The sequence below is a fragment of the Panulirus ornatus genome, chromosome 42 (assembly GCF_036320965.1).
Source record: "Panulirus ornatus isolate Po-2019 chromosome 42, ASM3632096v1, whole genome shotgun sequence".
Lineage (NCBI taxonomy): Eukaryota > Metazoa > Arthropoda > Malacostraca > Decapoda > Palinuridae > Panulirus > Panulirus ornatus.
In genome coordinates this window covers 15,895,788-15,921,918 of record NC_092265.1, presented here as the reverse complement: position 1 = coordinate 15,921,918, position 26,131 = coordinate 15,895,788, and the positions used below count along the sequence as shown (strand labels likewise).

Genomic DNA, 26,131 nt, shown 5'->3' with positions numbered 1-26,131 from the left:
TAGAGAAACTTTAACTGAAGATCCAGTTTCGTTTCCAACTGCCTGTGATAGCGTCAAACGCTTTCTAACTTTCCGCCCAATCTTCTCTTTTGTTTAAAACGAAGCAAATATCTCATAGATGTCTGAGATTTCTTATCCATGACCCCGGTTTACCTGAATCATTGTGTGTGTGTGTGTGTGTGTGTGTGTGTGTGTGTGTGTGTGTGTGTGTGTGTGTGTGTGCATGTGTGTGTGATTACCTATTTGTAATTGCCTATTTGTACTGTATGGGGCCCCATCTCTTGAACATTCTCTACTGTCACACAACATTTAATTCTATGTATGTTGTCTGCATTAACCACATCCTCAGTTTGTGTGTGTGTGTGTGTGTGTGTGTGTGTGTGTGTGTGTGTGTGTGTGTATGTGTTTGTGTGTGTGTGTGTGTGTGTGTGTGTGTGTGTGTATGTGTGTGTGTGTGTGTGTGTGTGGCTAATGTCAGCCTCAGTCTGTGAGGTTGGTTGTCATGCGCCAATTGTGGTGGTCACTTCGATCTTTGGCGGTGTACCAGAAGGCAGTAGCAGCCTTACCCTGAAGCAGGTCCTTCTCCCTTACCGACAGGTCGGTTTTCTCTCTGTCTCTTACTTACGGTCATTTTTGAGCCTTATCCTCATATAGAACTTGTGTCTCTTATTTCTGGATGAGTTTTAATTGACCAGTTTAGAGCTCTTGTCTCTTTATCTACTGTGGTTCGTGTATGTCAGTTTCAGATGGTGATTGTATCTTCAGGTTAAGAGGTTCTTGGTTACTAACAATGAGTGGTTCATGGTTCATTGCATCAGGTGCCAACTTTTATGTTTGATCTCAAGAAAGTTCGCGTATAGCAACAGGTATTCTTCCCTTAACTGTAAGTCGTTAACGCTTCATAGTTTCCCACAGTTCTTGTTGTCTCCTTACAGAGGGTACTCTTTGCTCTTCGTATTCGGTCCTTCTCCCATCATGGCTGACCTCTAGTGTTTTAAGGTCGATAATTTGTTTTACCTTTAAGGGATTTCATTTATTCTGTTACCTGGACGTTGGTGTTCTTCTTGCCTTAGTCTGAGTCCACTCTTCACGATTGCTCCATTTCTCCTTCAGGTGTCGCCTCTGTTATGTTCACCTGTGTCAATTCTTTTGAATGATTCCACTTCCTCATCCTCACGTGTGATCTCTTGTCTATTCTCAGTTGGCTTCTCTTAATGTGGATCTTTTATCCTGCCTTAAAGTTCCTTAATTCTCTTGCCCTCACGTTGGTCGTCCTTCTTACTACGATCAGTTCAGTAATCTCTCTCATCATCAGCTGGAGTCTTTCTCTATCCTGTAGATTCGTCACCTCTCTTTCTCACAGGTCGATCCTCTTCCTGTACCTTCATGTGGTTCTTCTCTCTCTCCTCCCTTTAGCTGGGTCTCTGATCTCTCTTCCCTGGCGGGGACTTTAACTTCCCCTCAGGCGGGTTGTTACACTTGAACATAGACGTGTTCTCTGTCCTTCACTAAGCCGAAAAACGTTTTGTTTTTGTTTTTGTTTTTTTCCTCTTCCAACACGGTCCATCTTCTCATCTTCAACTGGAAACTCTCCCCAGTCTTCATGTAAGGCTACTTTCTGACTACCATGAGGGAAACCTTTCCTTATCTTCAGGTGGAGCCTCCGTCTTAACTTCAGGATCACCCACTGTTACCCCCCAGGTGAGTCCACTCCCGTGTATTCACTTCTGTTCTTAACTACATAAATCTCGAAGTTTCTCATCCCTTCACCAACACAAACAGTCTTCATAGGACCCAGTGGTCCAGTGGTCTGTTGCTGTTTGTAAGACATTAACGCACGTTAGACTGGGTCATCTCTCATGTCATGGTTGGTTGGTTGATTGGTTGGTTGGGCTTTAGGCCTATCACCTGCCAGGATCATTAAGGCCGTCAACGTCCATCTATGATCCTCCACCAGTCGAGGAATCGTTAACACCTTCTGCAGGTGTGCAGGATAATCTAACACCACATATTCTCTCGCTTTGCTTGTGGGCCCATCGTCATGTTAATGGGTGAATCTATTTACTTAAATCTAACCTTTGCCGATGATTCAAAGATTTATGAAAAAAAAAATGTATTTATGCGGATTATAAGCGAGTAAATAAAAGAATAGATATATAGATAACCTTCTTATTTTTGTGACCTTCAATTGATAAACTATCTTTTGTGGTATGATATCTATGATTATAATAATAATGATAATGATATTGATAATGATAATGATGATAATAATAATGATGATAATAATAATAATAATGATAATGATGATGATAGTAATAATAATGATAATAATAATAATGATAACAATAGTAATAATAATTACAATAATAATAATAATAATAATAATAATAATAATAATAATAATAATGATAATGATAATAATAATAATAATAATAATAATAATAATGATAATAATAATGATAACAATAATGATAATATCAATTATGATGATAGTAATAATGATAATAATAATGATAATTATAACGACATATCTACATATGCACACAAATTCGCTCTATAAACATATGGAAATTTTTCGCTTTGAATAGATGAATTGGTTCTTGTGAGTGTGTTGTAACTAACTTATCAATAACGATAACAGCGTTATCAACTATCTTGAACATGACATGTCAATTTCGCTTAACTTTATATCGAATGTTCTTATTCTTCATTATAAATTCATTTTTATCTGAATTACCTCAGTGCCATTATTTTTCTCTTCAGTGAGTGATAGATTTCAGGTCATAAGAAAAGTTACATACGGCATTTGGATGTCTATTTCTAACAGGAGTCATTTTTGACATCACATTGTATAATATTGTTCTGGTAATACCTTGCGGTAAAGAAATCAAAGCCCAGTAGCTAGTGGAGCAGACGAACCCTTCGAAGCCCTTTGAGTGTTATCAGGGTGTGCTGTTGGTGGGGGGACCAGCCCGACACACTCACACACAACAGCAAGCAAGCAAGCAATCATTTGACGTGTTAATGTGTCGTGTCTGTCAGCGCAACACACCAGCTTCTGTCTGAGGATAACACCCAGAGGCGCCTGGGTGTTTACTAAGAGGCAACCAGTAATGTGAGTCTGTTGAAGCTACAAATGAGTTCGTCAGTAATTCAGTACATATGTGAGGCGTGTTTAGCTAGTCCACCAGCTCAGACCTGACCCTTCCAGAGGTAAAGGCACAAGAGAAAAGAGCGTCAACATCAGCTCAGAAGCTTGCCTTGCTAGAGATAATGGCACGAGGGGAGAGAAGGTCAACACAGATACACTCTTACTAACAAAGGGAGACATGATGTATGGCGACCTTGTGTGAGAGATGAAGTCGTCTTTTGAACAATATTTGGCAACAATTTGATACTAACGTTTTGCTAAGTACAGGATGCAAAACACCGAGGAAGAAGAATGTTTACATACGCTTTGATATTCCATTAACAGACAAGTGGTCAACTTTCGAAAATAATGAGATAAATCAGTCAGACGTAGGGATTATTTGTCTCCTCTGGTTATAAAAGCTGATCTTCAAATCATTTTTTTTCCTACCGTCGTCATAGTGCATGTACCATGTGATACAGTCAGGTTCCTCTGATGAAAAATTTTCCATTTGTATGAATAATCACCTTGTCATGACTGATGCATACTGGGCCACGTACTGCTATGCTAAATTGTGAGAGCATATTGTCTATTCCTGACATAGTATCATGGATGGAATTCTGATGGTCTGATGTGTCTTCCTTCATGTGTCGTGGCAGAGTCCCATACTTCTGTGATGTCTGGAGGTCACAACAGGATGGCGTCCAACAGTCTGGACCAAAGAGCTTCCAGGAGACACCCGTTGCTGCTGCTGCTGCTGCTGCTGCTGGGGATTCATCTCCTCGTCCAAGGTAAGATAAAGAGTTCCTGTGGTTTCACTTAACCTAACAATTAAATGTGCGTCAGAACGCAGGGATTGGAATCTTAATATCTAACTGGTTGCAACGCTACTAACCTAATCATTATGCATGGGTCCGCGGACATTTACTTGATATTTGATATCTAACTACTCACAGTATGAGAAATAATGTGGCATGCATCTTAAGACAAATGCTAATCATAGATGAACCAGCTGCGCTACATGAGCAAGAGAGATAATATCAGGCCTAGCTGGTCCATATATAGGTTCTATGTTGGAACTTACTTCACTCTGTTGTTATTTCTAAAGTAAGTGGATTAGGTGAGGGGAGAACAAAAGGAAGACTCTCTCTCTCTCTCTCTCTCTCTCTCTCTCTCTCTCTCTCTCTCTCTCTCTCTCTCTCTCTCTCTCTCTCTCTCTCTCTCTCTCTCTCTGGCAGCAACAGCCGGAGGGGAAAGAATGGCTGAAAAATTGTACATCTGTGAAGTAAGCCTGCATGGAACTGAACAAGATAGATCGAACGTGATAAAAACTCCCATTATAAAGATCTCACATCACTACCCCACCCTCTGCTCTACTACAGTATGTTCTTTTGGTCTGAAATGAGATAAAATGATTAATGTATACTACCTTCTACGGCCAGCCTTGAACTCAGTTTGGATCAGTTTGTGTTCTCTCTACCCGTCCTCACTATAGGCTCATATTCACAATATCCTGATCTTCACCAAGGTAGGTTCAAGGTCGACCTTTGATCTAGATTGAGTCATTCAGTGTTCACTATTCACTTCATCACTACACCCTTATCTTCAATGCCAAGGCCAAAATCACTGATATCCCTGAATGCCACTAGCCTTTGACTTAGCCATTACGGGTAAGATCAAAGGTTCATTTTTCCACACAGCGTCAGACAGGAAGACAGACAAAAAGACACACACACACACACACACACACACACACACACACACACACACACACACACACACATAACCCTCGGTGGGGTGGGATGTATCAGGTACGTTCTCGGGCCTCCTACAGGCCAACATGTTGACCTGAAAATCTCTCTCTCTCTCTCTCTCTCTCTCTCTCTCTCTCTCTCTCTCTCTCTCTCTCTCTCTCTCTCTCTCTCTCTCTCTCTCTCTCTCTCTCTCTCTCTCTCTCTCTCTCTCTCGATACTTGGATCACGCCTGACTGAACTTTCCACCTTCAAACATGAGTGTTAACCTCCAGTGAGTGTGAACGTGTCAGAGGTGCACAAATTAGTTCATTTGACCAGTGAACTTGTGAGAGCCTCTCTCTCGAGGCCTATGCCAAAGGTTGTGACCCAGCTGACCACAGTGACCGTTGGAGTTGTGACCCAGCTGACCACAGCGACCGTTGAGGTTGTGACCCAGCTGACCACAGCGACCGTTGAGGTTGTGACCCAGCTGACCACAGCGACCGTTGAGGTTGTGACCCAGCTGACCACAGTGACCGTTGAGGTTGTGACCCAGCTGACCACAGTGACCGTTGGAGTTGTGACCCAGCTGACCACAGCGACCGTTGAGGTTGTGACCCAGCTGACCACAGTGACCGTTGGAGTTGTGACCCAGCTGACCACAGTGACCGTTGGAGTTGTGACCCAGCTGACCACAGCGACCGTTGAGGTTGTGACCCAGCTGACCACAGTGACCGTTGGAGTTGTGACCCAGCTGACCACAGTGACCGTTGAGGTTGTGACCCAGCTGACCACAGCGACCGTTGGAGTTGTGACCCAGCTGACCACAGCGACCGTTGAGGTTGTGACCCAGCTGACCACAGCGACCGTTGAGGTTGTGACCCAGCTGACCACAGCGACCGTTGAGGTTGTGACCCAGCTGACCACAGCGACCGTTGAGGTTGTGACCCAGCTGACCACAGCGACCGTTGGAGTTGTGACCCAGCTGACCACAGCGACCGTTGAGGTTGTGACCCAGCTGACCACAGCGACCGTTGGAGTTGTGACCCAGCTGACCACAGCGACCGTTGAGGTTGTGACCCAGCTGACCACAGTGACCGTTGAGGTTGTGACCCAGCACCAGCACCACCAAAGCTAACCTCCGCTGACCGACGTCCCTCACCACAACCACCTTGTACCAACCAGTCTTGTACAGGTACAAGAAGTGTCCTGGACCTACTACTATCATGTCATGAACAAGCCATGAACAAGCCCACAGCTGAGGAAGGAAATAGCCTAGTCTTCCTGTAGTTATGTATATGTCATCTACTGTATCATTGTTCGCAACCAACGGGAAAATATTCATCCCTTAATGTTCACCACTAAACACTTTATATATACAACCACAGCACCACAACGTTTCAGTAAGTATGTAACTATACACTACTTGATGTCCATCATTACATTTATAATGTATCTTAGCACAATACTACCGTACATGAACCAAAATGTAACTTTATATCACTTAGTATTCAAGTAATTACTCCTAAATGTATAATGTATAAACCATAAAATATCATCTGCAGAACTTCCTGTACTATGTATACAGACTACACTCGTGTGTTTATCCAAAGCGTAGAAGTATCCAGCCCCACCTTGACCTTAAACTCAACATTCCTGTAATTCCTCATATGTTTATTTCCAACCGAATGGCTGCCTGAATTCAGCAAACCGTACTTCACTTTACTTTACTTTACACAAACATCACAGACCACATGATGTAGTGGTTATGGTGTGGTGGTTATGGTGTAGTGGTTATGGTGTAGTGGTTATGGTGTGGTGGTTATGGTGTGGTGGTTAGCGTCAGCATTACTGATCATGAATCAAGATGGACCCGGCCGGAGTCGGGCCCCTGTGGTTTAGAATCCTGGTAGCGCCAGTCGGCGGCCCACACCAACCCAGGTGTTCAATCTCCCCCGGGGCTGGTCGATAACTGGGTACCTCCTGGCTTAGGCCGGTGTAGATGCGTGTGTGTGTGTGTGTGTGTGTGTGTGTGTGTGTGTGTGTGTGTGTGTATTCCCACATAAAAGTAATTGGATGGCAGCCTCAATCTGATATATCCTACCACGTATAGACAACATATATTCCTATATGATATAAACCTGCCTAGCTTGTCCCATGCTCCTATATGGCAAGTGACTTCAGGTTGCCCTCTTCTGCCATGTTCCCTACCTTCCTCATTCCTGCTGGCGTTTGGTTAACGACCTCTAATTCATCTATCCTGCCATGGTAAGCAGCCTTCTAATTTCCTTTGTCGGTTCTTTCCACGTATTGGCGGCCAAACTTCTCAATTTCTACATAAAAAAGAGCCTAACCTTTTCATATAACACTGTCAAGCTGGGCTTTCCAGATTCCATTCAGATGGAAGCCATATCTGGTAAAGAGGCATCTGGTTCCGATGGTACAATAAAATTGGTCAATAAAAAATGTTTCCCCCTCCTTACAGAGCGTCTCAGCTCGGCTGTTTATTGCCAGCATCCTACTGAGGCTGCAAGAATTTACATATATAGGCAGCAATCCTAATAAAACTCACTTCCTACGACTCTCTCTCAACTTACAAATGAAAACCTTGTTGTACTTCAATAGGATTTTCTCTAATCTAAATATAAAACGAAAATCTATTCTTGGTAATATCTGAGAATGTCATCAAGTTTATTATTGTGTACCTTGTCTCCAGGAAGGCTCGGAGTCAACGGAAGGGGTATTGTGATGATGACCTTTGACCTGAACTGTAATGTTCAGGTCAGTGGTTATTTGTGTCACGGATGTAGTGAAGATGTGGGCGTAATGAAGTTGAACTTTAATATGACTTTTATAGAATAGGTCAAAGCCTTGTGACAGCGATGTCAAGGACGTAAAAGATAAGGATGTCCTGCCCAATGAAGTTCAAGTCAAAAGGCTAATGGTACTGAGGATGTAGTGAAGATGTAGTGTGGAAAATATGAGGATAGACTGGAGACGGCAATGATCTGACTGACTGTAGGGTTTCAAGTTCAAGACAAGGCAAGACTGATGATGATGAGAGCGTAGCGAATCATGCAGTTTAGTGAAGACTAGTGTTGTGACCCGACACCAAAAAGATCCAAGCTAGGATCACAGTCGACCAAAGAAGTTAGTGTTTATTAGCACATTAACATTAAGGCTCCGCGCACAGGTCACTTATTCACTGACCGTGGAGAAAGCGACGTAATCTTTCTTCCCACTAATAACGAGCAAGATATCCATTCATCTGCCAAAAGAAAAAAAAAACATTTTTCATGATTACTTGTATTTACAAAAGGAATATGAATGTGTTTGTGATATTTGATAAGTTCTGTATCCAAGTGATGTACGCACAGAAAATGTTCAAGGTATATTTTTACAGCCAATGACATACAATTCAACACGATCCTACTGAGATGAGCCGCTGTCCTACCTTCCAGCAGACTCTCTCACACCCTCATCTTGAGAACGGTGGCCGTAAAGTAGCGTAAGACCTTCCAGCCTGGAGTATGTGCTACGCTAGTACGCGATAAAGGGCTGGAGGCTGTTCGTCGGTGTAAGGGCGTCGTGTATCAGACGTTGGCTTTTCAGCCTTATTGTTTCCCCCTGTAATTCTGCAACCAGCCTCTGGACGACATAGTCGTATGAAATGTAACTAAAAGAATTGGAAAATGAAAAAGAATTGAACATTGGAACAACGGTAACAGGAGACTTGGTGTTCCATGATGAGTTTACTTGTTGCTGTGCCTTGCAAACTGTGGTAGAAACAGGACAGCAAAGCAGAAGGCACCTCCCCATCCACCTCTCCCTCCGGCTCAACTTCTAGCAGGTAAAAGTTGAGAGAGGAAATACTTGCCGTTGAGTAAATATCCATGACCATGGAGAAGCTCAGAGAAAATGTGAACAAGATAAACTCTATAAATCTGTCTAGGAAAACAAAAAGTTTAGAAAGCAAAGAACAATAGGAATCATGTTTTGCTGAAAATTGCAAAAGAAACGTTAAAGAAATTTAGAGTTGCATTAGAGACAAAAGAGTTTTTATTCTGTTAATTGGTTCATTACTCTCAGAAAATGGAGACTTGGCTCAAGGCAATGAAGTCATGTCAAGGATATGATATATAAGTTATCTTCATCCGTGCCTGCAGGATACACTTCGTGCTCCAGAGGTTATCCCTCTGATAGCAAAAGTGGACAGACACTTTTGAAACATTTTGGCATACAAGGTTAAGTTATAATATCATCATTAAACTGAATTAAAGTAAGTAAAATGGCAAGTCCTGATGGGCTTTATGCGTGAACATTGAAAAGAAACCACAGGAATGGAAATTTATCAGTAAAACACCAAGATTTATGGTAAAAGTAAGACATTTCTGTCCGGAAATCATCACTTAAGTAGCCGGAAGTCAGTCGTGGGCAAACCTGTGGAAACCATCAGTCGAGTCGATATCACAGTGTTGATCATAGTGAGGAGGAGCATGTGATCAAACATGCCCAACTTGTTTCCCCCTACGCCGTCTTTATGTCTGATGAATATGCTCGACTTTGTTGATGTCATAATCAACATCTGTTATGAAAACAGAACAGCTGATATCATATATTCAGATTTTCAGAAAGCAATTGATAAAGTCCCGCATCAGAGATTACCTGTAAAAGTCGTCACACTGTATGTAGATTGTGTTGTACTTCGATGGTGAAAAAATGGGTGTCTGGCCGTGAATGATTAGTGACAATGGTCAGGTGTATAATAGTTAGACGTAACAAAAGGCGCACTGCAGGGATCAGTTCTGGGACAGGTTCTATTTCCGATACATATCAGTGTCACTGAAAATGGGCTAATATGAAAGATATCACAGTTCATAGATATGGGGGAAATGAGGCGATAGCACAGGTGACAAATGAATATTGATAAATCTAGTCTTACACATCGAAAGTAAATCGAGAAGAGGTAATTTGTGAATTCTGTTGAACCACGTAAGCTATAAGGTTCATAAGTAAAGCATTCAAGTTTAAGAATCTGATCTTTACTCTTTACAAATCCCTGTTGCATCCCCACTTTGAATAATATGTTCACCTGTGGCCACTCTTCTTAGAAAAAAGCCAAAAACAGAATGATACAAACTACCTCTTCGAAAGAGTTGTTAACATATGAAATGCTTTGCCAGTGACATAGTACCTGAAAGTAACACCAGTTTCTCTGTTTAAAGAAAAGACAAGACGAATGCTTAATTTTAAGTCCACCTCTGACTATATTTGTGCCTCCGTAGATGTAAAGTCTCCATTTATTTCTCCTGTTTTTAACTCTTTCTTCCGTCACAAATAGTTTTTAAAAGGTCGCGTTCGGATTTTGATGTTTGCATTCTTTCGTATTCCTTTGCATTCGTAAGTTTTCTTTTCAAAGATCTAACCAAAGAATCTATTACCCACTTCCTGCCCCATATGATCCCCAATTCTTGTCTAATCTCAACCGTCTCCTCCCATCCTCATCCACTTGACCCTCCTTTCCTGTTCCAAATGCCTTTCCAGGCGCGGAGAGTATCCAAGTCCTAGAGTTCCAGAAGGATGGGGTAGCTTCCTGGTGGACAGTGGCTGAATACCAAGGCAAACTGGACCGCAGTTGGAAGATGGACTCCCTCACCTTGTGCGCCCGCTTCAAGATCTTTTTCCTGCACAGCCGCGGCACCTTCTTCATGCTGGGGGACAGCGTCGATAACCTGCACTTCCAGCTGAAAGGCGGTCAGTACAGGACCTGCGTGTGTCGGGGCAGTAATCAGACAAGGGGCCAGGGGATATACGTTAAGGGAAAACCAATACATATGCACATTTGTTTTTGTGTGTGCAAGGAATATATATATATATATATATATATATATATATATATATGTATGTATGTATATATATATATATATATATATATATATATATATATATATATATATATATATATATATATATATATATATATATATATATATTCTTTTTTTTATACATATTTGCCATCTCCCGCGTTAGCGCTAAGAAATAGGACTGAGCCCAAGAGGGGAAATCCTCACTTGGCCTCCTTCTGTGTTCCTTCTTTTGGAAAAGTAAAAAACTGGAGGGGAGGATTTCCAGCCTCCCGCTCCTTCTCCTTTTAGTCGCCTTTTACGACACGCAGGGAATACGTAGGAGGTATGCTTTCTCCCCTATCACAAGGGAAAAACCGTTGTCTCAAACAAGCCAAAGATTGCAATTTTAGAGACAGAGAAGACGAGGAATGGGATATGATATATGAAGCTGACCATTAAGAAAACAAAATATTATCTGAGCCAAGCTTGACCTGGGGCAGGAGACACGAGCCAACAAGGGTGGGATGTACGAAAATCCACTTCATGAGACTTCACTAGAAGGGGAAGAACTGAGGAACAGTGAGTGAGGTACAGAGTTCTGCGACTGACTATATGTTGACGGTGTTCGACAGAGCTGTGGTTGGACCGCGTGAGGCCAGTGATCGCCCATCGTTGGCAGTTCCAGGTGATCAAGGACAGACTGAGAGCCTACAGGTGAGTGCTGACCCAAATGAATATTCAATACCTGTGAATCTTTAGCCATACTCACAGTAAATTCCTGACTGGTATTTCCACGAACCTGATCTTGGGTCGACATTGATCTAGTCTGTCAATTCACACCAGAAAGTTTTAGTATTTGCTGTGTAACTTTGGCTCTCTACATCCTAATGGGTCTTCCTGCCTTTCTCTCTTTGTCTCTTTCTATGTTTTTCTGTCTTCACCTGCTCCTGTCAATGCCATAATCTTCTACCCTCCTCCTCCTCTTCCTCCTCCTCCTCCTTCGTCTCTCATGTTGCAGGTGGTATCACATATGCTTCACATACGACCACCTGAAGCACCTGTACAACACCTACATCGACGGGGAGCTCGTCTACGAGTTGACTTACAACGTAGGACGCCCAGTCTACGGCGACTATGCTGTCCTTGGCCAGTCTGATGATGTTTACAAGAGCTTCAGCGGCAATCTGTCTCAGGTGAGACCTCCCCCGTGGTCCAGCACAATCAGTGGGCTCTACTCACTCTAGATGTCTCGGGCTCTCGTCAAAGGTTCTCATGACACACTGTAGAGGATTAGAATGTTTCCATAAAACTTCTGGGATTTGTAATGCTTCTCGTGAGATTCGGTCAATTATCATCTCATCGCGAAAGATATAAGAATCTATAGAATTGTAAGGCTTCAATGAAACCTTCTGGATCTTGTAAGGCTAAATTTGAACTACATATATATATATATATATATATATATATATATATATATATATATATATATATATATATATATATATATATATATATATATATATATGTGTGTGTGTGTGTGTGTGTGTGTGTGTGTATGTGTGTCTATAAAGATGATCAAAAGCCTAAGTTGGGCAAAGGCTGTGGAAACCTTCCGTATCTTATAAGTGTTTTAAGAGTTATAGAAGAATCTGAGCTATTGTAAAGTATCTATAGTCATCATATTTTGTGGAAATACCGGGACAGTCTTGCACCCGTGTAGTTTTTGGGAGGAAAGTCTTAGTTCTGCAGGTCTTCAGCAAAAATATTAGTTATGTGAAGGTTTTATCAAAATTCTGTTTTTTCTTATGTTCATTGAAACAACTGTGTCAAGATTGCCAGAATTCTGCACATCAAAGCATGTTAACATTTACCTCTAAAAGGAAAGAAAAGAAAAAAGAATTTTCCTTAGACTTAAGCGAACATGATTTTTCTTTTAATGTTAATTGAGACGTCACGGAGGGAAATGCAAGAATTTTGGAGAGAGGGGCGAGTATGCAGTCTGTTGGGGATGAGAGGGCCAAGGATGTGAGTCAGTTGTTGTTCGCCGATGATACAGCTATGGTGGCTGATTTGAGTGAGAAACTGCAGAAGTTGGTGACTGAGTTTGGAAAAGTGGGTGAAAGGAGAAAGTTGAGAGTAAATGTGAATAAGATGAAGGCTAATAGGTTCAGTAGGGTTGAAGGACTGGTTAATTGGGATGTAAGTTTGAATGGAGAAAAATTGGAGGAAGTGAAGTGTTTTCGATATCTGGGAGTGGACTTAGCAGCAAAGGAAGCATGGAAGTGGAAGTGAATTACAGGATGGGGGAGAGGGCGAATGTTCTGGGAGCGATGAAGAATGTGTGGAAGGAGAGAACATTATCTCGAAGAGCAAAAATGGGTATATTTGAAGGAAAAGTAGTTCCCACAATGTTATATGGTTGCGAGGCATGGGCTATAGATAGGGCTGTACGGAGGAGGGTGATGTGTTGGAAATGAGATGTTTGAGGACAATATGAGGTGTTAGGTAGTTTGATCGAGTAAGTAATGAAATGGTAAGAGAGATGTGTGGTAATAAAAAGAGCGTGGTTGAGAGACCAGAAGAGGGTTTGTTGAAATGGTTTGGTCACATGGAGAGAATGAGTGAGGAAAGATTGACAAAGAGGATATATGTGTCAGAGGTGGAGGGAACGAGGAGAAGTGGGAGACCAAATTTTAGGTGGAAAGATGGAGTGAAAAAGATTTTGAGCAATCGGGGCCTGAACATACAGCAGGGTGAGAGGTATGCAAGGAACAGAGTGCATTGGAACGATGTGGTATACTGGGGTTGACGTGCTGTCAATGGACCGAACCAGGGCATGTGAAACGTCTGGGGTAAGCCAAGGAAAGGTCGAAAGGGGAGCTGTGGTTTCGGTGCATTACACACGACAACTAGAGACTGAGTGTGAACTAATGTGGCCGTTTTATCTGTTTGTTTTCCTGGCGCTACCTCGCTGAAGCAGGGGATAGCGATGCCGTTTCCTGTGGGACGGGGTAGCGCCAGGAATGGATGAAGGCAAGCATGAATATGTAGGTATGTATATATATATATATATATATATATATATATATATATATATATATATATATATATATATATATATATTATCCCTGGGGATAGGGGAGTAAGAATACTTCCCACGTATTCCCTGCGTGTCGTAGAAGGCGACTAAAAGGGGAGGGAGCGGGAGGCTGGAAATCCTCCCCTCTCGTTTTTTTTTAATTTTCCAAAAGAAGGAACAGAGGGGGCCAGGTGAGGATATTCCAAAAAAGGCCCAGTCCTCTGTTCCTAACGCTACCTCGCTAACGCGGGAAATGGCGAATGTACATGTATGTATATGTGCCTGTATGGGCGTTTATGTATATATGCCAAGCATACTGTGACCATTCACTTTCCTGTAGGCTAAGAAAAGGCCGCGAATATTCTTACATTCAGTATCTAAGTCTACTGACAGCATTAGAATAATGTGGCATGCATTCTAACACACCTGTTAATAATAACTAAACATCCTAATTCACAAGTGTAAGGGAAACTTTACTTAATGCACTTGAACATCAAAACAAGCAATCCACTGTAATACCTGCCGCGCAGCATAATACTGATTAGCGTCTTTGCTTAATTTCTGGTTGTAAAAGTTCACTCAAGGGAGCATCAGGTGGTTACACATGTCCTTAAGATATAATCTTACTTTTTGTAGACGAACAGCTGTACGGGAATCCGGGCGTGCGGCAGTCCTTGCTCAGTGACGGGCCACGTTCCCCAGGTCAGGTCGGCCAATACGTGCACTATTCACATGCAGCTCTGTGCGCCCAGCGTACGTCCTTAGTAATAGTTCACTGTTCCGTCCACACACTGTTGAGGTTCACTCTCGGCCCCTATTGATGCTAGGCCCATGCTAGCTCTCGACGCCTACTGTTGACATTCATCCCCAACTGTTGTCACTCGGTCCCTACTCTTGCCCTGTTGGAATTGAAGTTATCAGTGTCTCTTGTAGACACATTATCGGTCCGTTATCCTCGCAGGGGGCGCGAGCCTTGCACACTATATAAAGACATCCTGTGTAACAGAGCGAGGTATGGCTTACCGTGATTCGTGGTAAATGTTAGCGTTATGCCCCCCGGGCTGGACAAACTGTCTGTATCGTCGTTGGATACTCACTGATCCTCGTCTCTGTTCTGAGTAATGTAGGAAGCCATTCGTTGTATTACCAAGGCAATCAGTTCCGTTTCCTTGATCAGTTACTCCACCAGTTCACTTTTTCACTTTTCCACATTTTCGTTGTCACTTTATCACCTTCTATTTCTAATCACATTTTCTCACCATGTGAACACACGAATATTATAATCTCAAGCTTATTCTATCCTATAGGGGACTTGCCATGGATAATGACAGGTCTCGTAAGTTTAACACTTTTACTATTTACTTGGTTACAAACTTGATACAAACTTTTAATGAACTTAAACGTTGTCACTTCTATTATTCTTACAATCTGAAGTTTTATTCACTATTAACTAAACAATTTGACAAGAATATCTTTCTTGGGTAATATCTCGATGCGTGAGTGAGGTGTGGGATGACCACGTGATACCATAGTTCATAACCCTGGAAACAAAGGATGCACTGAGGTCAGCCACACACACACACATAAGGGATTCTGTAAGAGCTCCAGGAAGAGGCTTACTTAAGTAAGAACTCGAACTGTATTTCTTTAGGGCTTCAAAAACTTCATCCTGTGCTGGAGGAGTTTTAGAAAAAGCAAGATAAGTTCCGTAAAAGATATGACAGAAATGTCAGGCCAGAAAATATTTACCACAAATGAAGCTTCTATCATGGCTTTGATATCATTTTGATTATTAGTAGTAATAGTTGTACTACTACTATTACTACTACAACTACTACTGCTACTTATAATCATATTATTATCATTATCATTATTTTTATTGTTACTATCAGTATTATCATTATCATTACCATTACTATTGTCATTATCATTATTATTATTATTATTATTATTATTATTATTATTATTATTATTATTATTGTTATTATTATTATTGTCATTACTATCGTTATTATTATTATTATCATTACTATCGTCATTATTATTATTATCATTACTATCGTCATTATTATCATTTTCATTATAATCTTCATCATTGATTATATCATTATCATTAATACTGCCACTTGAAGATTGGTGCAGAATTCGGCACAGACTATGATAAAAGGCTCAGTGGAGGTTCTCGTGCATGACAATGTAATCTCATATCATTCAAACACTGAGTTGTTTGATGTTATGTGTGAAGTTATGTTCCTCTGGCGACGTCCTAGGGAAAACTAGACTTTCATAGAAGGCTGTGGCGAGGTTTAGCGCCTCGAGGGTTCTAAATGGAGTCTTACAAGGAAGACAGAAAAAATTGTCACAAAAGTCGTAACTGTACAAGGGTTCGAACACCCTGAGTTCCTCTAGATTCTAGCATTTCAGAGACAGTTGTGTCTAGGGTAAAGTTATGGCTTGTGAAGGATCTTAACCCTCAGATGTGGACGTTGCACTACTATAACGATCGTGAGTGTTAGAGTTAGTGACTCATACCATAACGTACATCACTCAAAAGCTGCCATACTTGCTATGGCTGAGACTGGAGGTAATGCTTAAACTCTCTTGAGCAATTTTATGGTCCAGATTCTTTCCTTTATAGATACTTTGAGCGAAGCTTGATATAAACGAAAGCTTAATTTCTTTTTTCAACTACATCAAAACACGTCAAGTATGAGGGGGATACTGTAGTAAATCATACAGTATATGTCAACGTAACCCAGACTACCTAATTCCCTCACTCTTGCCTCTTGGTAGAACAAACAATCATTCCCCTTACACGTAAACAAACGCAGCTGCGAACGGTCTTTACCTCTCTCTCTCTCTTTGTTCTCTGGTACATAATTGCGTCACACTAAAAATGACGGTTAGAGTTGACTTCGTTAAGGCAATTTCAGAATAAGGACGTGAGAAAACAATGACGCCTAACCATCTTTAGAATTCTGTCAGCAACCAAGAGATGTTAAAGGCTGCTGATGCCTTCTGCTTCCTGTACTATGCCTTTACTAGTTATATTAGCTCACCTGATCCAACCGTCTGTGAGCCATCAGAGGCCAGTAAGCGGGCAAGATGACACAGTAAGAATAAGTAACGGTTAACAGTAACAAGATAAGAGTTCCGGGCCTCGGGGTATGGGTTACACACACTGGGTAACATGCCAAGTAACAGAATATTCTTTGATGTCACACAGAGAAACAAACCTGGTTACGAAAAATAATTTTTCTTAAAACTGTGTATCTTAATTACAGCACGGGGAAGTAAAACATATATATACACACCTTCACGGTAAAGATGATGAAGAAAAAATAGGAGCAACACGCTGGCACGGCTCCCAGCGTCGGAGGCAATTAAGAGGGACTTCCAGCAAAAAATAACTCACACATGGAACCTGCTCGTGTACCACTCTCTGGAACGAAATAGGATAAGATAAAAAAGGTTACGCCAACAGGTCGATAGCACTGCAATAAGGACAATTTCAGAATGAGGACGTGAGAAAAACAATGATTAATAATAACAACAGTTATACAAAGAAAGAGATCCATTCCTCATTGGAGCAACACAATAGTTAACCACATCAAGTAGTTGTTGATATAATTGTATAACATTCAAATTACTGGTATTCGGCAGTTTTAACTTCGGGTCACTGACTAGGTAGCTAAACCAACTGTGTTAGATGATAGGACAGACAGTTAAAATATATCATTCATCTCTGACCTTGAGAAGTTAGTGATTTAATTAATCTAATCAATATCATCTTGTGAGTATGATACTGAACAATCATCCTGCCTACCTGTGCTCTGGAGGACGTTACGTTAGATCTAACCAGGGTTACCTCACATGAGCGTCTGACCGAGACTCACTTGTGACCAGCGAGACCATCTGTACTCACAGTTGGGATCTGGAGGTGTGGTCCTCCTCCTGCACAGCTGCATGTTGGTTGTAGGTCATCACTGAGGCGGTAGGGCACGTCATGACGGTTAGAGGATTGAGAACGGAACCAACCTCCTGCCTCTTGACTGTATTGTGGTCCGGCAAAACACTAGATAGATGCCACTGCCTCTTGACTGTATTGTGGCCCGGCAAAACACTAGATAGATGCCACTGCCTCTTGACTGTATTGTGGTCCGGCAAAACACTAGATAGATGCCACTGCCTCTTGACTGTATTGTGGCCCGGCAAAACACTAGATAGATGCTACTGAAGGAGGAGAGAAAGGAGAGCAATTGATGTGGGAGTATACATGAGAAAGACAGATAACAGGGGGCCTGATTGGCTCACGACTGGGTTGTCTGGTTGAAAAAAAAAAAATGGGTTTAACTTGACAAGAATATGTAATTCTGCTCAGCAGCTTTTTAAGCTATCACCGACTCCCCGCTACTGCGTCACTGTAGTAGTGCTGAGGGTTGTAAAAGTCAACACCGCTCGACAATACTGTTGGCACATCTGGATTTTCGAGTAGCAGGTAGTATACGGCAGCCGCTGTGCGGCGGTGAGGTGGAGGGGAGGTCAGCACGCTGCAGGCGTAGTGTGCTTTTGGAGTGCTCATGGCGGAGTATGGCTAAAGACGTGGTTGGCTTCTGTTAGAGGCTGATAGAGGATGGAGCGCCGAGGGTGTTTGTTAATGGGACAAAGGCGCGAGCTGTCAGTTGGTTGTTTGGGCTCTCAGCCTACTGACAGCCAGGATCATTAAGGCCATCAACGTCAATTTACGACCACCAACCGAAAAACACTAACGCCTTCGTCAGATGTTAAGGATAATTCTAGGACCACATACGTTCTCCAAGGCTTGGGGGTATATGTATCTGACGATCACGTAACGAAAACTCTTTCTGGATCTAATTACTTTGAAGCTTGGGAATGAGACCGTCTGATATAGTGGAACCAACACCAGCAAGTTCATATATCACGGAAGAACTGTGGTTACTTCATGCAGGCTGGTACCATAGGTTGACTCTTACAGGAACTAATCTATTGCAAAGTTATGGCACAAAGCGCTACACACACATACGTACGTAAACGACATTAGTTACACAGATTCATGTGGCAACTCAGTAGGCTAGAAAAAAAATAAGGGTAAATATAAGAAGTAAATGCCTACATAAATCCTGCAATCCAACATAGGAAGAGGGAAGTCTCCTTACCATAGGGTCGAGTGTGTGAACGCGACAAAGTGCTATGTTACGATCGCTCTTGTGCTACTGTATGTAGGACAGATTTGTCTACGCTGAGCGTGGCGGCAGAGGTGACAGCTGTTCCTGAAAATATAACAATCGTCCGATGGCAAATGAAAAATTTACTGATAAGGGAAAACTGAAACTTTTAGCGTGACGAGGCCCATGAATATTTAAACACAAACATTTTTGCATAACTATTGATAATGTATCATGTGCCTATATATAGATAGAGTCAACCTCGATATGAAAGAAGTGTATATTTCATGTCATTTTCATGAAAGTTGTCCTGGACTGGCGAGTGAGTATAACTATCATTTTCAGTGTCCTTGTACAATCATCATCGCAATGGTCCCTCTCTGGATCCACTATCTCTCTTAATGCTCAGTGGACAAGATGTGTGCTGGTAGTTTTCCTGTTCTTAATTAACAGCACAGATGTGAACATAGTCTGTATGCAACACGAACCGCTAACCACAGAAGTAAAAATAAGTAATACTTTCTAACAACCTCAACAACTGCTAGGTGTTCCCTCTCAACCAATGGAGCAGTTCTTCTCGGCTTGAGTTGTTTGCTGTGGTACATGTATATGGGGGAAAATTCAGTATCCTTCTCTTACTGGAGTGGGCCAGCCCGGATCCCTTCACTGGACGCGTCAGGACGAGATACAGACTGCTTGGCCTCGTCCGAAGTGTAGGTTGTTTGTGCATATATCTCTTCAGAATGACGAAAACCTTCTTCGTATGTGCTCGCCTTGAACACAGCTGAGTAGCGTACTTCTTCAATCGATTACATGATAACCCGCAAAACCCAGAGAAACCTCTCATGCCTTTCAGAAGTGGGTACAGGAACTTCCTATACCTTCTTAATACTAACAGTGACCTCTTCCTCCCACGGTGTGACCTGAGAACTGCACATCAGTGACAGTATGTTCCTGGAGTCGGTGAAGCACACGACCTATAATTTTCCATTTGCTCCGCTATTCCGCTCAGTAACTTCCTCATGCAGCGGGTGAATGTAGCGGACGAATTTGATCAACCAAATGGCGTGACCTTACACCCCCATAACCGAAGGTGTAGTAAAAGCTAAGGCCTTGCGGCTTTCAAGATGATGGAGAATTTGGTAGAATCTTCTTTACCAGATCTAGTTTGGAGGAATGCTTGAATTAACTAGTCTATCAAATATAGCATGCTGGCCACATCGAAGTTCGAAGTCGGAGGCGACAGCGTTAAATTGCCGGCAGTCCACACATACACAGACTCCACCATCCTGCTTCTGGACGACTACCAGAGGCTTACAGGAAGCTGAAGCAGAAAATCATACAACGCCAGCATCCTCGATTTCACTTAATCTTACGGACGACAGCGCGCAATAACTACTGTAGTATCGGGTAGGGCTTAATGTACAGGAGTCTGGCTACTTAATCCAGTACTTTGTGTGTGTCTGAGAAACACGTCCACGTCTCGTGCTGTTTGCTGAGGTGGGTGGTAACCCTCACGTCTGCAACCGCTTCTTTCTATTTACTCGGGGTACATAGTGCCTCTCTTGGCTCGTCTCATTAAGAAATAACTACTGCTACGGCGACCACTGTCGTAGAGCCAGACTGAAAATGCCTCTTGGCCAACTCTAAGTTTGGTGCTGGTGGGTCGTGGGGCTAAATACAATACGTACCCTCCACTCCAGCTGCGGTTTGCTGTACATCTTCAGGATATCAGTGTGGAATCTCGTGTTCTAATTCGTGTAATAATCACATCATCAGGAGAGACACAAGAGAGATATATAACAGTTGGTTGATATACAACGAAACATGTTATCGCATGTTTACCAAATGGCGTCCTACCTACGTCTCTTCGTTGTATATCAACTGACTGTTATATTTCACTCTTGTTTCTCCCCTGATGGTGTGATGATTACACGAAATTGCACTTGGGAACTATCGTGTTTCATTTTCCCTGTGGACTCATAGGAATATATATATATATATATATATATATATATATATATATATATATATATATATATATATATATATATATATATATATATATATATATATATATATATATATATATATATATATATATATATGATATATATATATATATATATATATATGACTGATGATTGGGAATACCTGGTTTAAAAAGCGAGATATACATAAGTATACTTATGTAAGTAGGAGAGATGGCCAGAGAGCGTTATTGGATTACGTGTTAATTGACAGGCGTGCGAAAGAGAGACTTTTGGATGTCAATGTGCTGAGAGGTGCAACTGGAGGGATGTCTGATCATTATCTTGTGGAGGCTAAGGTGAAGATTAGTATGGGTTTTCAGAAAAGAAGAGTGAATGTTGGGGTGAAGAAGGTGCTGAGAGTAAGTGAGCTTGGGAAGGAGACCTGTGTGAAGAAGTATCAGGAGAGACTGTGTACAGAATGGAAAAAGGTGAGAACAATGGAAGTAAGGGGAGTGGGGGAGGAATGGGATGTATTTAGGGAATCAGTGATGGATTGCGCAAAAGATGCTTGTGGCATGAGAAGAGTGGGAGGTGGGCTGTTTAGAAAGGGTAGTGAGTGGTGGGATGAAGAAGTAAGAGTATTAGTGAAAGAGAAGAGAGAGGCATTTGGACGATTTTTGCAGGGAAAAAATGCAATTGAGTGGGAGAAGTATAAAAGAAAGAGACAGGAGGTCAAGAGAAAGGTGCAAGAGGTGAAAAAAAGGGCAAATGAGAGTTGGGGTGAGAGACTATCAGTAAATTTTAGGGAGAATAAAAAGATGTTCTGGAAGGAGGTAAATAGGGTGCGTAAGACAAGGGAGCAAATGGGAACTTCAGTGAAGGGCGTAAATGGGGAGGTGATAACAAGTAGTGGTGATGTGAGAAGGAGATGGAATGAGTATTTTGAAGGTTTGTTGAATGTGTCTGATGACAGAGTGGCAGATATAGGGTGTTTGGGTCGAGGTGGTGTGCAAAGTGAGAGGGTTAGGGAAAATTATTTGGTAAACAGAGAAGAGGTAGTAAAAGCTTTGCGGAAGATGAAAGCCGGCAAGGCAGCAGGTTTGGATGGTATTGCAGTGGAATTTATTAAAAAAGGGGGTGACTGTATTGTTGACTGGTTGGTAAGGTTATTTAATGTATGTATGACTCATGGTGAGGTGCCTGAGGATTGGCGGAATGCGTGCATAGTGCCATTGTACAAAGGCAAAGGGGATAAGAGTGAGTGCTCAAATTACAGAGGTATAAGTTTGTTGAGTATTCCTGGTAAATTATATGGGAGGGTATTGATTGAGAGGGTGAAGGCATGTACAGAGCATCAGATTGGGGAAGAGCAGTGTGGTTTCAGAAGTGGTAGAGGATGTGTGGATCAGGTGTTTGCTTTGAAGAATGTATGTGAGAAATACTTAGAAAAGCAAATGGATTTGTATGTAGCATTTATGGATCTGGAGAAGGCATATGATAGAGTTGATAGAGATGCTCTGTGGAAGGTATTAAGAATATATGGTGTGGCAGGCAAGTTGTTAGAAGCAGTGAAAAGTTTTTATCGAGGATGTAAGGCATGTGTACGTGTAGGAAGAGAGGAAAGTGATTGGTTCTCAGTGAATGTAGGTTTGCGGCAGGGGTGTGTGATGTCTCCATGGTTGTTTAATTTGTTTATGGATGGGGTTGTTAGGGAGGTAAATGCAAGAGTCTTGGAAAGAGGGGCAAGTATGAAGTCTGTTGGGGATGAGAGAGCTTGGGAAGTGAGTCAGTTGTTGTTCGCTGATGATACAGCGCTGGTGGCGGATTCATGTGAGAAACTGCAGAAGCTGGTGACGGAGTTTGGTAAAGTGTGTGGAAGAAGAAAGTTAAGAGTAAATGTGAATAAGAGCAAGGTTATTAGGTACAGTAGGGTTGAGGGTCAAGTCAATTGGGAGGTGAGTTTGAATGGTGAAAAACTGGAGGAAGTGAAGTGTTTTAGATATCTGGGAGTGGATCTGTCAGCGGATGGAACCATGGAAGCGGAAGTGGATCATAGGGTGGGGGAGGGGGCGAAAATTTTGGGAGCTTTGAAAAATGTGTGGAAGTCGAGAACATTATCCCGGAAAGCAAAAATGGGTATGTTTGAAGGAATAGTAGTTCCAACAATGTTGTATGGTTGCGAGGCGTGGGCTATGGATAGAGTTGTGCGCAGGAGGATGGATGTGCTGGAAATGAGATGTTTGAGGACAATGTGTGGTGTGAGGTGGTTTGATCGAGTAAGTAACGTAAGGGTAAGAGAGATGTGTGGAAATAAAAAGAGCGTGGTTGAGAGAGCAGAAGAGGGTGTTTTGAAATGGTTTGGGCACATGGAGAGAATGAGTGAGGAAAGATTGACCAAGAGGATATATGTGTCGGAGGTGGAGGGAACGAGGAGAAGAGGGAGACCAAATTGGAGGTGGAAAGATGGAGTGAAAAGGATTTTGTGTGATCGGGGCCTGAACATGCAGGAGGGTGAAAGGAGGGCAAGGAATAGAGTGAATTGGAGCGATGTGGTATACAGGGGTTGACGTGCTGTCAGTGGATTGAATCAAGGCATGTGAAGCGTCCGGGGTAAACCATGGAAAGCTGTGTAGGTATGTATATTTCCGTGTGTGGACGTGTGTATGTACATGTGTATGGGGGGGGTTGGGCCATTTCTTTCGTCTGTTTCCTTGCGCTACCTCGCAAACGCGGGAGACAGCGACAAAGTCTAAAAAAAAAAAAAAAAAAAAAAAAATATATATATATATATATATATATATATATATATATATATATATATATATATATATATATATATATATATATATATATATATATATATATATATATATATATATATATATATATATATTTCGAGGTTGAATCTTGGGCTGGGCAAACCTGGCGTATATTCGTGGGTTTTATCTGTGTGTGACAAAAGACACTGTGTATCAAATAATGCGGTCTGTGGTAACCATTGGCGCTTAAATGGTAACATCTGCAAAATGCATAAATGAATGACAAAGATTGCATAACCTCGTCCACGCTGGGAGCCGGCCGTTCGTAAATGCAATGAATTCATATCAGGGTGGTAGTGTGCTCCTGCACATAAAATTACCTAACTCGAAATGGTGATCTTCTAACATAAACCAACTGTGTAACATTCAGAAAAGATAGTAAGTTACCAAAGATAGTTAACGCATTACCAAAGATAGTTAATGCATTACCAAAGATAGTTAATGCATAAACAAAGATATTTAACGCATTACCAAAGATATTTAATTCGTTACCAAATACAATTAACGCGTTATATACGAACTTAAAAAACCGGACACTATTGATAATGAAACCACAACAAATGGATTGGTAAGTGGGGTGGTCTCGTCCAGCAGAACATTTCCAGCAACAAAACAGGTGACGTGAGATGTGAAACTCGCATGGCCTTTATAAGCATGAGGACAGAAGCATCGTGTAATTCTCCTACATTAAACTCTAATAAATTTTGTCGTATAGATGAACAAGGAAGGTTAAGTATTGCCAGCTTGAACATAACGTCATGAATGATTAGAATTATCTAGACAATGAAAGTATGAGATAAGATGACAAAGGTTAAAGATCTAGGGAATATGGTGAGTGTAGAAATGATCATCTTCACAAACCTGACACTGATTGACCTGTTGTATACGTCCGCAGGTCAACGTCTGGGACTATGTGCTGAGCGGGGAGACGATAGCGGCGATGGCTGCCTGCGAGACCGACCCTCAGGGTAACTACGTCTCGTGGGAGGGCAGATGGAAGCTCTCCAACCTCACCGTGTACCAAGTCCCTCTCCAGTCCTTCTGCCAGAAGACCACAGACTCCGTCTACTTTTGGTTCCCGAGGACGCCAAAGGCGCTTGCATTCTACCTCTGCGAGGCGCTCGGTACTCACCTCCCTCTGCCGACTACCATGGACGAAGTGCATGATTATTTCCACCTCTCTGACCAGGCTTGGCCCGACGAACCCACTTCGTGGAGAGATAACTTGTGGACTTCAATTACTGACGCCCAGGACGAGGGCGCCTGGATCACACACTACGACAACGAACTCGCCCCAACACCCGTCTGGAAGGACGGAGAACCTAATGGTATTTTCTTCGAGAATTGTGCTATGATTGAACCTATCGGCGTAGCGGATATCGACTGCCTCACCAATCGCAGATGTGTTGTGTGTGAGTTTCCTAAATTGCAGATTTTCTCGTTTCTCGGAACCTGTGAGCTGGAGCTCCGAAACGTCTACTTCACCGCCTACCAGGAAGAGCTGGGAGGCCTTATTTTCAAGGGGTACGGTGAGTACCACATTCGTAAACAAGGAGAGGAATGGTTGTGGGTCAACGTCGTGAAGAATAAGACTTTAGCCAGACTAGACGTCAATGCTCCCCATGGCATGCCCATGGGACGTCGCGTCTGGCACCTTGAGACAACAGTCTGTAGCCAGACGGAAGGTGCACGAACCCTCGTCCTCACACCATGCCCATACAACAGCTACACTTGTGATGATGCCACATGTATACCCCTCGAGTATCGATGTGACCTGAAGTACGACTGTCTTGACCGCAGCGATGAAAGTAACTGTGACATCATCAACAAGGCCGAGGACTACAAGAATGATCTGCCACCGAGACTCAGTGACGAAAAATACGCCCTGAGTTTACCAGTGATCGTGAAGATGGGTATCGAGTCTGTTACTGTCTACACAACACAGATGACTATGCATCTGTCGTACGAGATTCAGATGACGTGGTTCGACAACCGCCTCACGTTCCTCAACCTGAAGACTAACAACAGCCTCAACAAGGTGCCCTTCACTAGCATGATGGAGCTCTGGTCGCCCACCGTTGGGTTCATTAACACAGAGGGACACCAGCACACGACGGTAGATGTAGAGACTTCACTATACCTCCAGCGGCTGCAGCCACCTTCAGAGAGGGACAGAAGCTCCCCAGGAGAAGGTAAGATTCCATACTGTACATGATGACAAGATTCCTCTATCATCAACACTCGACGGGTTTATACATAGTGTAAGTCCTGTCTTATAGGTGATGTGTGACACATAAGAGAATGATGGATTATATGACGAATATCTAAAGTTCTCAATGAAGGGAAGCTGTGGTCGTCAATGTAC

The 26,131-nt window shown here is 42.3% G+C and overlaps 1 protein-coding gene across 1 annotated transcript in view; it reads left to right on the top strand.

The window, feature by feature from the left end:
* The first annotated feature begins 3,775 nt into the window (after positions 1-3,775).
* LOC139762005 (uncharacterized) overlaps positions 3,776-26,131 on the top strand; it is a 29,925-nt gene continuing 7,569 nt past the window's right edge. The window contains exons 1-6 of the mRNA XM_071686787.1: positions 3,776-3,921; positions 4,573-4,658; positions 10,408-10,617; positions 11,342-11,423; positions 11,728-11,902; positions 24,662-25,958. Coding sequence (XP_071542888.1) covers positions 3,776-3,921; positions 4,573-4,658; positions 10,408-10,617; positions 11,342-11,423; positions 11,728-11,902; positions 24,662-25,958 — 1,996 coding nt within the window. The remainder of the gene's footprint in view (positions 3,922-4,572; positions 4,659-10,407; positions 10,618-11,341; positions 11,424-11,727; positions 11,903-24,661; positions 25,959-26,131) is intronic.